General features: G+C 33.2%; 1 protein-coding gene across 3 annotated transcripts in view; it reads left to right on the top strand.

Moving 5' to 3' along the window:
- Positions 1-13,788, top strand: part of LOC143252547 (formimidoyltransferase-cyclodeaminase-like) — an 81,814-nt gene extending 68,026 nt beyond the window's left edge. For all 3 annotated transcript variants that reach the window (XM_076504867.1, XM_076504865.1, XM_076504864.1), the window contains 2 exons: positions 5,584-5,679; positions 7,965-13,788. In XM_076504867.1, coding sequence (XP_076360982.1) covers positions 5,584-5,679; positions 7,965-8,048 — 180 coding nt within the window. In that variant the 3' untranslated portion in view covers positions 8,049-13,788. The remainder of the gene's footprint in view (positions 1-5,583; positions 5,680-7,964) is intronic.
- The last annotated feature ends 268 nt before the right edge of the window (positions 13,789-14,056 follow it).

The following is a 14,056-nucleotide window of genomic DNA, read 5'->3' as shown; positions in this document are numbered from 1 at the left end:
TTCTAGACAACCTAATGCCATGGGCCCTGAATAGTGTATGCACATATGTACTGCTCTGCATATCATATCCCTGTTCTAAATCTAGGTTGACTGAAATGTTATCTTTAGTCATCAGTTATGCAGCATACCATTTAAACATTCTCAGATTGATCTTCCTGAGAATATCACTTCTACGTACAACCCAGGATTTTCAGTTCCTTTATTCTGTGATTGGTTGGTTGGTTGGTTTGGTGTTTGATGGAGCAAAGCAACTAGGCTATCTGCACCAAACATCCAGTAAAAAGTTAAACTTAAAGTAAAAGTAGTAAAATTTATAAAAGGAAACTAAGATAAAATAAAACAAAGTTAAATTTTTGAATTAAAAAAAACACATTAAAACCAATTTTTACATCTAGTGTACAGCAGCAAAAGAAAAACTTTTATCCAGTGATAAAATTGTGATCCAGGGCAAGAGAAATAGCATACAGTTCAGCAGTGAACACAAGCTGTAGAGGGAATTCTGAACGCAACCACAGAACCACAAGAAACCATGGCAGAGCCCACACAATCACCTGATTTCAAACCATCTGTATAAATAGGAACGATAGGATGGTTTGAAAGATGTTGAGCAAATAACAGACAGTATTTCCAATCAGGAGTGTCTGCTTTTCTCAGATGACTTAAAGACGGGTAACATTTGGGGATTGTAATAAGCCATGGTGGGATGGGCTGACCAATGGATGCAGCAGTGTTATCCAAGGACAGACCCAATTCATCCAACTGCACCTGGATACAAAAGCCAAAGGGAGCAATATCAGATCATCTGTTCTGAAAAAGTATGGCTCACTGAGGAAGGAAAACACAACCCCAGGTGGGATGCTTTGGTAAGGAATGAAGTTTAGAAGCATACAGTAAATACAGTTGTAAATGGCAGAAGTGCAAAGAAAGTTCATGAGACTCTGTGTAAAAGCTCTGAACTGGAGAAGTGTGGAAAGCCCTGGTGCAGAGCTGAAGTCATTGACAATGAATGGGATTCAGCATCTTTAAAGCCGAGGTCCTGGCAGAGCCATAGACCAGTGATCTGTAGTCGAGTTTCAATCGAATAAGAACACTCTATATCTTTAGTACAGAACATGCAAACAGTTTTAGAAAGAAGTTAAACCTGTTTGCTGTGGTCCACTTCAGTAAATGATTGAGGGCATTCTGTAGCTGCTGCTCAATATACCTCATGTTTGACAACTGACATGAGATATGAAAGTCATCGATGTTCAGTGATGGCATTAATCTTTATACTGAAAAGTGTGACACTCAAAACACAGCCCTGAGGGACAAAAGAACAGGAAAGTGTCGAACCCATACAAACTAGGAATTATCTGTCCATTAAAACATTTTAACTAAAATGGGCAAATGGCCACGTAACCCATATATATGGAGGTCACGCAAAATACCATACCTCCATGTCTTCTCAATGTCAAAAAATATTAATACAAGATGTTGTTGTTTTAGAAAAGCTTCTCCGATTAACGTTTCAAGTTGAATAAGGTGGTCCATGGTGGAGCTCTGTTGTCAGAACTCTCACTGGGTGGGTGAGAGGAGGTTGTTTGATTTGAAGAACCAAACAAGAAGAGCACTAACTATCCTCTCTAAGGTCTTGCAGAGATAGCTCATCAAAGCAAATGGATGGAAGTTTGTAGGAATCTTCTCAGGCTTAGAGAAAGATAGGACAGTAGCCTAACACAAGGCATCAGGAAAAACATTATCCTGCCAGATTTGGTTAAAAACAACCAGAAGAATAGCAAGAGATGCAGGAGATAGATGGCACAGCATTTCATAATGTACCTCATCAGGTCCAACTGATGTACTGTCAGACTGATGAAGGGCCAGTTTGATTTCCACCAGTGTAAAGGGACTATTATAGTCATAGAGACAATCAGCTTGAAAGGAAAGAGGTGATTGCTCTGCCTAAATCTTGATGTCAAAGAAGGTGGAGGAAGAAGCAGAAGTGCTAGATACCTGGCAAAGGCTTTCACCTAGAGTATCGGCAATGCTCTGGGTATCAGCTACTTCCTGGCCATCAGAGAGCAAGATCAACAGGGGGAAAGAATTATTTTGCCTACTAACCTTTCGAATCTTGGTCCCATATGACTTTGGAACTGGTGGAAGAAGATATGCTGATTGTGAACTTAATCCAAGATTCCTTCTGGCTTTGACGTCTTACCCATTGAGCATGTGCACGGGCCTGCTGGAAAGCAATGAGGAGAGACAGTGGGATACCTACGAAAAGTATCTCAAGCCTGTTTTTGAGCTTCCTGTGCCATGTGGCAGGCAGGATTTCACCATGGATGAGAATATCATGAGAAATGTTTCGAGGTTTTAGTAATACATTGAGCAGCTGCTTGTATAATACAGTCGGTTACTGTTGCCACACAGTCATCTATTGATGGCTTACAGACAATGGCAGGATCAAGTTCTGTGAGCAGTGAAAAAGGGCCAGTTTGCTTGATCCAGCTTCCACCAGAACATGTGAGTCGGGTGGCATCGACCACGGCCAGTCTCTCTCAAAATTATAAAACAATGATTATTGCCTCATAGATTATTGTCAACCCTCCATGAAAAGTAGGGAAATAGTGAAGAGGAGTAAATTGAGAGATCAGTAGCAGTAAAGTATAAACTTGGTGCATGAAAATGAATATAAGAACCACTACTGAAAAGAGAAAGGTTGTGATCAGAGAACATACACTGTATGGAGCAACCCCTCCCATCAATATCAGCATTTCCCCAGAAGAGATGATGTCTATTAAAGTCCCCTCAGAATTAGAAAGGGAGACAGCAACTGTTCAGTGAGAGCATCAAGGTCTGATTGATCATAGGTCTATCCAAGCAACAGGTAGAAAGAACAAACAGTGATGGAACAACCCAAGGAAACATGGATGGCTGTGGCCTTCCAGTGTGTGTCGAGTGGTAAAGACAGGGTGGGCACATGCTGGTTAACCAACAGTGCCACCCCTTCATGCACATGTCCATCAAGCAGCCTGTCATTTCTGTACAAAGAAAACTGCCGATAGGTGATTGTATTGGCAGGTTTCAGAAACTTTATGTGCAAGGAAAGACATACAGGATGGTAGGAGCCAATTAGTGCTTTGATGTCATCCAGATTAGAATGAAACCTTAACAGTCCCACTGTATTAAGGGGGTAATATTTATTTATGTGTAGGCAAATTGGGTGGAGAGCCCTTCTGTTTTTGACCATGTCTTTTTTTCTTCATTCGAGAGAGGTCTATTGACCTCCGTGAATCCTGCCCTAGGTCGATTGGGCAGATCTTTGCTGTTGGAAGAGGATTCCAGTGACTGAGGGCATGAAGGAATGATTGTTGTGGATCTTGGGGTTTGCTAGAATGCATGTTAGGCACAGAGATGGATGTTGAAGTTAATTCATCAACTTTTCTTAACCATGGAGGTCAAAATACTTTACATTTGGCTTGAGAACGATTCTTTTGGAGGCACAGAGAGATCCGTCTGCACTCCCACTGTAGTAGTGGAAAGAAGTGCAGTAGCATACGTCAGAGATGAAGTGGTGGACAGCAACTTTCAAGTCTCAGGGTAAGTAATGTTTTGAATCGTTTTCAAACGCTGCACTTCGTTTCCTTCCAACCATTTATGGTAAGAATGAAAGTAGGACGGGGAGAGCAATTGCAATTGACGCAACAAGGGTCTGTTTCACACTTGTATGCATCGTTGTCATTGCCACCGCAACAAGTACAGTCAAGGAACCATGACATGACATTTTTGAGTGACTGAACTGCTGACAGTATAAACATGTGAGAGGGTTGAGAATGTATAGCTGTATGCTGCAATTAAGATAATCTGCCTTGATGGTAGCAGGTGGACGTGGTTATGTAAATGTCAGAATGAGGACACTGGTTGGCATTGTAATTCCATCTTTGCGAGTGGAGATATGCCTCACTACAGAAATTCCTTGGGTGGAAAAACCAGCGAGAATCTGTAACTCAAGGATGTTCTTCAAATCCCTCTCAACAATAACTTCTCATGGTAAATTCAAAGTAGTATGAGGTGCAACCTCAATAGGTATATTCCCAATTGCCTTTGAATGCAAGAGGAGTTCACTGTGTTGAGATGTGGTTGTTTCCACCAATATGTCACCAGAGCAAAGCTTCTTTACTGACTTTGGAGAGTCAACAAGTCCCTCCAGTCTCTTCTGAATGAAAAAGGGAGACATCTGCCCTAAAGGTCTGTCTGAAAGAGAATGTAGTAGAAAATGAGATACAGGTGTTACAGATGTTCAAGATTGTTGCTCAGAGTCTTCAAGATGTGGTAGTTTACCTGTATACTGTTTTTTCACATTTATTTGGAGGATCCATAATAATAATAATAATAATAAAAAAATTTCAGTTCCCACTGATCCCACCCACCATGGAGCCTTACGAGGGGACACACTACAATGTCAAACAAGGACACTGCAGCAATGTCAGGGTTTTGTGAGCACTTTACCCAAACACCAGCATCAGATACAATGTTCACAACATCTGTTCAGAACATCCAACACTGGTACTTGGTTGACCATAGCCCAAGTGGACCAGCCAATTGACCCAAGGGGACCACCCCAAGGCTGCCCATCTACAGGAATTCAAGGCCAAAGTGGTGTGTTTAGGGTTGGACCCCTCAATCACTGGAATTCTCTCTTCCCCTTCATGGGTCACCATGCATGGCAAACACATGGGTGAATGTTTAGATCCCAGAGGAGGTAAACTTAAAGAGCAGAACCTTACCTGGGAGGCCCCCTTACCACTTACAGGAACTCACACCGAGAGGTTATTCTGTAATGTGGAAATTCTAGTTGAATGTTGTAGTAGCTTAATATAGCACAGTATTTGAAATTAAGATTTATTTATGAGATATAAATCAAGGAAATATTTATCTATTCTTAACTCTTTGTATCACAAGACTGTGGTGTATAGGTGTAAAATAACAGTAGTATGACTGTTGGTGATTGACTGACATAACTCTGCATTTTATTTAGAGTAAGGAAGGGGAATACAACATCCATTACATTTCTAAAACAAAAGCTAAAAGCTAAATTTTATAGTAAATTTATATTAACTAAATTTGCTAAATGAAATGTAATTTCAGGTGTATCATTAAAACAAATAACCTGTAACTCTCTTATGAATAACTCTTTACAGAATAAAAATGCTTTCTGTATATTGTAAATTAGTGGTGGAAAATGAACCCTGACCAATATATTCACTGTAATATTAATTTATAATGTACTTTTACAGTATTATTGATCTTTGTGTTTGACAAGATTAAAATTTCATTTAAATTATAAACCCTAAGTGGCAGAGTAACATGTTTGCAAACTTGCAATGCTAGAAACTGGGTTTCAATACCCATGGGGGTAAAGCACAGATAGCCTTTTGTGCTTAACTACAAAAAAAACCTAATTAAATTATCCCATTTTTGTTTGTTTTTTCTTAATTAATTTTCTTTTTCATAGAATATTTAGTTTAATGCAAAAATTACTTTTAATGCCATATTCAGGAAATGATACAGTTGAATAACTGGTTTATGTACCATCACTGTCAGGTTGGTGTGAAATGCCTAGAGACAGGACTTTTGGGAGCCTGCTGGAATGTCACAATCAATATGGAAGGTGTGAAGGATGAGATTTATAAACAAAAGGCAAGTTTGTGTTTGTTTTCTGATAATTTTGAAGTAGTTCTAATACAATTTTTTTTATAACAGTTTTGTCAATTTTTAATATTCTTACAGTTGAAGCATGCATGGTTCTTAATTTCTCATCTAAATTTAGGAGGAAAGTAAAATTTTGACTTAATATGCATAATATTGTGTGTTGTGAAAAAGATTTATTTTTTGAACAGAATGGTTGACCTTTAGAATAGATTGGATTCAGATGTGGTAGATGCAGTAAATTTAACCCCTGCATTATGGGTTGGGTGAAATCCACCCAGCTCTTAACCACTAAAGTAACTAGATGTGGTTTTTGATGATATATGCATATGTTTACAAAAATTTGCCATATATTAGTAAACATTACAAGGCTTTCAAATACAAAATATCAGGTTCTTGAATTAAATATTAAAATTTGTCAATTGAATATTGTTCTTGTAAATATTTTCTTTCAGGATGTTAACTGCCCAATGTGCTAAGTAATTTTGGTTTTAAAACTAAAGATACTTTTATGTATCAGAACATTTTCAAATTTCACATGCAAAATGTTTATTATCTCCTCATAACCTCCAGGTAATTATGAAATGTTTTCTTCAGGAAAAACTATTTTGTTATTTTCACTGCCTGATGAGTTGGTTCAATTTGACTGATCTTGTAACCATCATAAAAAATTAGGAAATAAATATAAATTATGCTTTTTTTCTAGGATGACTACAAATTATAACTCAAACATTTAGTCCAATTAGCTTAAATCTCATGACATTATTCATTCATATTTTTTTATTAACTCTATTATATTCACCTTTCAGCCATTGTTGGCTAATATCACAGAAGTTACAATGACATGGTGCATGTGCACCCAGGGCTACCTTGTTCAGTGATATATAACACATTTACAAAGTAACCTGTCTTGGCTATGTTTTAGTGTACTAGTATTTTGTAAAATGCAGTCACATTTCAGTTATAATACATTATATATATATGTAAATACATTATTACTGTTTATATGCAAGTTCTTAAACTTATTTTTCTTAAGAATAACATAGAACAGTAAATGAATTAAAGCAAACAATTATCTTCTAGTGACGACGTTTGTACTCATTCGCTGCATGTTATAGGTGTCTGGAACTTGTAAACTTTTACATATGGAGGATGTGAAACAAAATTTTCTTTGTTTTTAGATTTATGTGTACACACACATGTTGAAATAACCAAATTTTAAATTGTTATATTGTTAACATAGAATTTTACTTTCATTTATCAGTCTTAGTAACTAAGCTATATTTGAGTCTTAAAAAATATGAAATTGTAAGCAAGCTAAAGATTCAACTGACCAGTTTGAAGATTTGTATAGAAACAATGATATGATGTCATAATATTTGAAAATGGCTGAGAAAGCCACTAGGGGGATATTCTGAGCTTTTGATTGGTTATTAACATGTCATAGACAAAAGTAAATGTTTACAAGGGAGCATTTCCAAAAATGGAAATAGGTGAGCAAGGCCAATGTGTTTGATTTGGTATGTGAGTAGTATCTCCACAGGTAATAAAGATAAGAGGTTGTTATTTGAAATTGTATTTTATCTGTATTGGTAATTTGAATTTCTAACTCATAATAAACTATCGACTTTGTATTTGGGCATTAAACTAATTTAAAGTAATGGAACATTCAACATACCATGTGACACACAAAAATAGATGTTCATGGTTTCTTTTTAATATTTACTTTTAAATTAAGAAATCAACTAATATCATATTAAGGTTTCAAGAAACTTAACTCGTTAAATCAATATAAAACATAAAAACAAAATTACTTGTGGCTACTCTTGGTTTAACATATTTAAGATATTACATTTACTACTGTGATTTGAAAAGGCACTATCTCATCACAAAGATTACAAAAAATTAAAAAATACTATTAGTCTCAACACATTTCTACAGACATGTAATACAGTATGTTTTATTGATATCTCTGTGGGTGTGAAGGTAATACTAACATTTAACACTTCAAAAGCATTAAAAAATTGTCACCTGTATGCTGAAAAAAAATCCTTTTAATTGAAGATCGTATTAATAGACTTCTGTGCACTAATACCATTGGCGTGTGTGTGTGTATCCTCCACTGAAAAAGGAGAAACAAAAAATGTTTTGTTTATTAAAGAATTTAAAATGTATGATTTATCATTTGAATGAAGCTTGAACAGGAACGAGAGGTTTTTAAGTGTTTTGATAGTTTGTTTTTTGACAGAAAACTTGTGTTTTACTGTTTGTTTCAGATCTTGGAGGAAGTAGAACACCATAGAAGAGTTGCAGAAACAGGCTGTCAGGAAGTGCTGAGCATTCTTCATGACAGACAGTAGAGGATTTATGACTGACAGTTTAAAACATTTTTATTTGAATTTTTAGGTTCTTAAAATAATAAGGTTGTGAAGTGTTTTTTTTTTTTTTTTGGCCAATCATATTTAATTTTGAGATCAATGATGAGAGTATACATAATCTAAGTCATTTCTTGTTCATTGTCTTTTATTATTTAAAATAATTTTATCCTAGTTTTAACATTTACATACATAATAAAGAAATGGCTTATTTGATCTTATTGAAATATTCAAGTAGCTGTTTATGTGAGATGGAAACTTTTAATTGGTCTATTGCACATAAAGTATGCTAACCTCATTATTGGTAATGAAATACGTAGAAATTCTTTTAATTTGTTGAGCATGTGTTCAATTAAATTAACATGGTTAACTAACATAGGACTGCAAATTTAAACTTTATAAAAGTTTTTTTGGTTTTAATTTCAGATTTTCCATAATTCAGCTACACAGATTCAGAAATTAATATTAAGTTTTTTCTCTAATGTAAAGATTTGTTACAAATTTAAATCAAATTTACCACAAATATGTTTGTATCATTCATTCATTCTCGTGTTGTCATAATAGTGTGTAAATGATATTGAAAAGAAAATAATAATGTCAAAGTGCATGCACAAATAAATACTATACAGAAATGACATGTCATGTGACCTGTTAACTATTTTATTAGACCAGTGGCATGCTTCTCATGGGCTCAAGTATGATCAGTATGATTTTCATGCCATAATTTGTCTAGAGAAATCTACAGCCAGTAGTTGGCATCATTTTAAGCATAACAAAATGTCTTGATTTCAATTAAAATAATTCACTTGTATAAAAGTACATACGATGTTTTGTGAAAAATCTGTACATGATGGAGAAAAATGTATATCATTTTCTAATTCAACTTACAGGAACTACCATAAAAGATGTAAAAATTTCAAGACAGTAAAACCATCACAGGCTGTGCAATTAATCAAGGAAAGAAATTAATAGGTTTTTTTATTATTATTATTATTATTATTATTATTATTATTACCAAGCATGCAAAATCATGTAGGACACCAAAAATTAGTCTTTCTCGCATGGAAAAGCTTGCAAATGTTTAAAAAGATTTCAGTACTTAAGGTTGTGATGATTAAATATCAAACTTTGTTATGGTTAATATCCTACATGATCATTAAATCTGTTCATTAATTAAAAACTACTAATTATTTTATTGTTCTTATAACTCTATCAGTTACAAAGTAGTTTTTATTCTTTATTTTGGCCAATAATCTCCAAGGATGTCCTGAGAAGGTATGATGTTGGTAGTGGTTAAGATTCAGTCCTGGTTCTTTTTAATAGAAGTCTGGTGCATTATCCACTTGATTGTTGAGTGTAGAGGCTAACAACCAAGGCAGTAGAAGGTGATTTTGATTAACTGGGTTATTTATTCAATTTGTACAGATTATACTGTATCTCAGAATGGCTGGTGTGGGTATTAACACTTTTATTGATAAGCAGAGAACAATGTTTCAACATTCCTAGGTCATCTTCAGGTTAATCTTTGTTAAATACATTTAACAAATAATTTTTTTAATACATTTCAGTATTAAAAGACATGAAGTTATGTCTTAAGTAAAAAAATAATCTTGCAAATAAAGAAAACAAAATAAACTGTCCTTAAAGTGTGATAACTTAAATTCTGAAGTTGTCTTTATTAGTTCAATATGGTAAGTTGATGAAGTGTTTTGGTTTCACATGTTATGATCACAAGAAGTTTTTCTTATATACATAGAAAAGTAAGAATTTTGTAACGTACTACCCTGAAGCTAGTTATGTGTATATAAAATGTAATGTGTTTACTGTAAGATAACAAAAGTTAATTTTTATATTTCAGGTGGAAGTAATTTAAGATGCTGACTCTAGTTATGTTTGGTATACGAATTAGATCTTAAAGGTTTCTTGAGGAAAATGGGTTTTGAATGATCAAATGGCAAATGCATAAATCGGGAATGATTCTTGTTGACTGAATACAAAAAAAAGTCAGTGGTCTTTAAATTGTGTATGTAGATTAAGCATTGTAAGTTGTCTGCAGGTGACTTGATTTAATAATGCATGATTTTAAAGAGAAAAATGCTGATTATGGAATTAGCATTTAAAGTAATAGAGAACAAAAAACCCGTTTTATGGAAAGGAAGCTTTCAGTTTTCAAAAAAAAAAAAAAGCTCTTAATTGAGTTGAAATTTCTGTTATATTGAATTTTAGAATGTGATTAACAAGAAAACCATTTGTCTGTAACCTTTATTGAAAGTTGTATTCTCGGTAATTAATTCATCATTTGTAAAACCACATCAAATTTGTGGTTATATGCTGCATTTTCTTACTGTCCTAATTTAAAATAGTAAAAGTGAAAACCCTGTTTTTTACCTTTCTATTTATCATAATATGAAGACTCTTGTACAGGCTGTATAACAACCTTTCAGTATATCAGTTAAAATTAGGGATAGCTAACTATATGTAGTTCTTATTTAGCCTTGTTTGAGATTCTGAAACAAAAGATTACTTTATGACCACAAGATGTCCATAGCTTGATGGTTATGAGCATCAGTGTTTTTGAGTTACTACAAAACTGATGGGCCTAGCATGGCTGAGTGGGTAGGGTGCTTTTGCCATTTCAGCCATAAGGGCAATATAATGAGATGGTCAATCCTATTATTCAGTGGTAAAAGAGTAGACCCAAGAGTTGGCAGTGGGTGCTGATGACAAGCTACTTTTCTTCTGTTCTTACACTTGCACAAAATTGAAAACAAACAAACAAAGCTGAGGCCACACTTAATTTATTCCTTGGTTTACAAAACTGTGTATGCATATCAGTGATCAATTAGGGAGGGGATCCAATTTTTGGACAAAATTCTTAGGCTCAATTTGACTTAAAACATTAAGTAGTCCACTAAGGTCACTTTAAAGTTGTACACTGCAAGTCAAATGATAGTGCAACTTCAAAGACTGTAAATGTTTGCATTTATCATCTTTTAATGGCATACAAGTGATACAGTGGAGAAGAAAAACTCTGAGTTTAAAATCTATTTTACATTAGTCGCATTTGTTTTTTAATGAAGCTTAAATGAAAGACAAAGCAATGATAAGAAAATATTTATTGAACAAGTAGAATATTATGCTTGCTTAATTTAAGTATTTTTAATAAGCTGTTTCCATTTGATTATATAGTTTTTTGAAGTGCAAGGATGTTGGCACCAAATATTAGATATTACTTTGAAAAAAGAAACAATTCAGAAAAAGTTCTAGAAAGCAGTTCAGTCATGGTGTAATATCATTGTAATTGTTATCAGTTCTAAAAAAATTTTGAGGCAAATTATTAGCATATCCCTCAATTGGCAGCATTTAATTCCTTTATATTTTACCTTTTTGATATAAATTCACTTCAAATACCAAAGTTACATTTAATATTTCCAAAAGTATCATGCAAAGGATAAACATCCATTTCAGTCTAATTACTTTTATTCTAAAGCCACTACTTTGTATTAGAAATTACATGTAGGTGAACAATAGGTGACTGGGCTCATATCTGCCCATAATAATAACCAACACTTTAAAAAATAAAACTTATTTTTAAGTTCCATAAATTACACTTTATTAGTAATTAAGTGCCCAGGTTGTAAATGTTTGAGGGTTCATTGTTTTTGATCCTTTGCCACATAAATGAAATATATGCTTTGTAGTCTCAGTTGTGCTTTAAGATTAGTGGTCAAATCTCACTATTCAATCAAAAAAAGAGTTGACATTTTAACATTCACTAGCTGTCTCATTTCCAAACAATGTCAAGCTTAACTGTGTATTAATACAGTTTCATTTGAAATTGTTTTTCAGGGAAGAAAAGAAAAGTTCCTTCGTTTGGAATAATTTTTTAAAAAATATGGAATACATTGCTAGAGTATGCATATCAGATTGGTAAATCCAATTTTTTTTAGATATTTTTACAAATGTATATCATCTTATGCTAAACTAAATGAGATATTACTTAATTTCATGTCCACCCTGTGATTATTCACTTTGTTTTTAATGTCATCTTAAATTAACCATTTTGTATGTTGTTCAAAATGAAAAGTAAATGAAGGCAAGATCTTTTGTATATAGCAGCATGGTTTTGAATTTGTAAAGGGTCTGGGGTCCATCTATAAATAAAAAATGTAGATGGAGGGGGAGAGGGTATCAAATTCACTTTCCAGCTACAACATTAATTTTGGACTCTTAAATTTTCCTTCAATTTTCCATCACAGAATAAATTGTTTTCAGGAAACTAGAGTCCTGCTTTCATGTTGGTGAGTTTCCAAGTACAGATGTTAATTGTAATACATTGGTTTTTTTTTTGGTACACTATATATAGTATACACCTAACACAAATGTTCAACATTCAAATGAAGGAAAGTATTTCTGATTTGATAGTTTTATTTTAATTGTTCTATGAACTAAATAAATTTGACTGATTGTATTTAAAAGCTAGTTAAATTATGGTTTTTAAATTTAAGTCTCTATTAGGGATCAACTCTGTAACTTTCTGTCTTATAATGTTTGGCTAGAAACATATGCACAGCATCACATATACCCATGACTTACTTGGCTTTTAATTAATAGCCACGTTTTTTTTTTGGTTTTTTTGCATACTACTGCCTTCCAAGTGATAGGCCTGATATACTGTACAATTCAACTGCCCCTTCATCAGTGCTGGGAGCTTTGTCCCTCAACCTTCATAATGATTCTGATATGTTGACTAAAAGGTCTAGCACGTGTATGTATCAAAAGCATGTATTTTATGTAAGGAGTTATTTTGTAGAAGATAAAACTTTTTAGTGAAGGATCTAGTAACTTCTGTTGTTTTTTTTACATTTCACTGTTGTTCCCTGACAATATATGGGTAAACATGAGAGGATTAAAATGATATTGTACAGGGTTTGATCTCTGTGACAGATACAGTACAGCTAGCCTATTGAGCAGCTGTGTGAAAAATTAAAATAAACATAATTCTTCAAACGTGTATTCAGGTTAAAGTCACACTATCAAAAATTGGTGAAATGTTTTGAATAATTTCATTTTTTTATAAGAACAATAAATGTAGAAAGTTTTTTTTTCAATCTAGTTAGAGCAGTATCTAACACTTGAAAATAATTTTATAAAGAATAGGTGTATACAGTACAATTCCATATCAGACAAAAAAAAATTAATTTTAAAATAATTGAACAGTTTGTATTGATGTGTAGTTGCTATTTACTTGGTAAACTAAAGCTCTCACAAAGTGTATAGATTAGTAATGTGTAATAGTTTGTAGTGTGGGAATATTAAAAGACTAACATATGTTGAGATTTCTGATGTTTTCAATAATTATTGTCTTTATGGTGGCTGAGTTATGTAAGTAACATGGTTTTTCATTTTTTATCTATAACTGTCTTAAACTTTTTTTTTTCTAAACCACAAACGTGGTTAGTAATAATGTGCACGTGTAACTTCTAACCCAGAATAATGAAACCTAGTTTTGATGCACCTAAACAGTTTTAAAACTTTAATGTAAATTGTCATATTTTCACTGTTAGATTTTGTGAGTTCTACATTGAATATAGTGATGGAACTAAATAGATCCATTGCTTTTTCCTTATCTACTCCTTACAAGTTGCACATTTGTACAAAATCTTTGTGGTGATTTTGAAAACAATTTGTAAATAAACCATTATACTCTTTATCAAGTGATAAATGATCTTATGGAGTGATGTATCTATTGTTTACAATGTTTAGAGGAAATTTTTAGTTTGAATCATTTTCTTATGCAGTATATCATTCTAACAGAACAACAGAAAATATACTGAGGTTATTATATCTTAAAGCTAAAAATAATAATTTATTTATTTTCCCTATTTATTTATTTAAGATCAAACTTCAGTCTTCTAATTTTATCCCTTGATCAGTAATACGTCTTGAATGAGCAAAGGGAGCTGTTATATATTTTGTCCTAAATTGTATAT

Source organism: Tachypleus tridentatus, chromosome 6 (genome assembly GCF_004210375.1).
Source record: "Tachypleus tridentatus isolate NWPU-2018 chromosome 6, ASM421037v1, whole genome shotgun sequence".
Lineage (NCBI taxonomy): Eukaryota > Metazoa > Arthropoda > Merostomata > Xiphosura > Limulidae > Tachypleus > Tachypleus tridentatus.
Note: the sequence above shows the minus strand (reverse complement) of the source record. Positions and strands in the feature narration are given on the sequence as shown.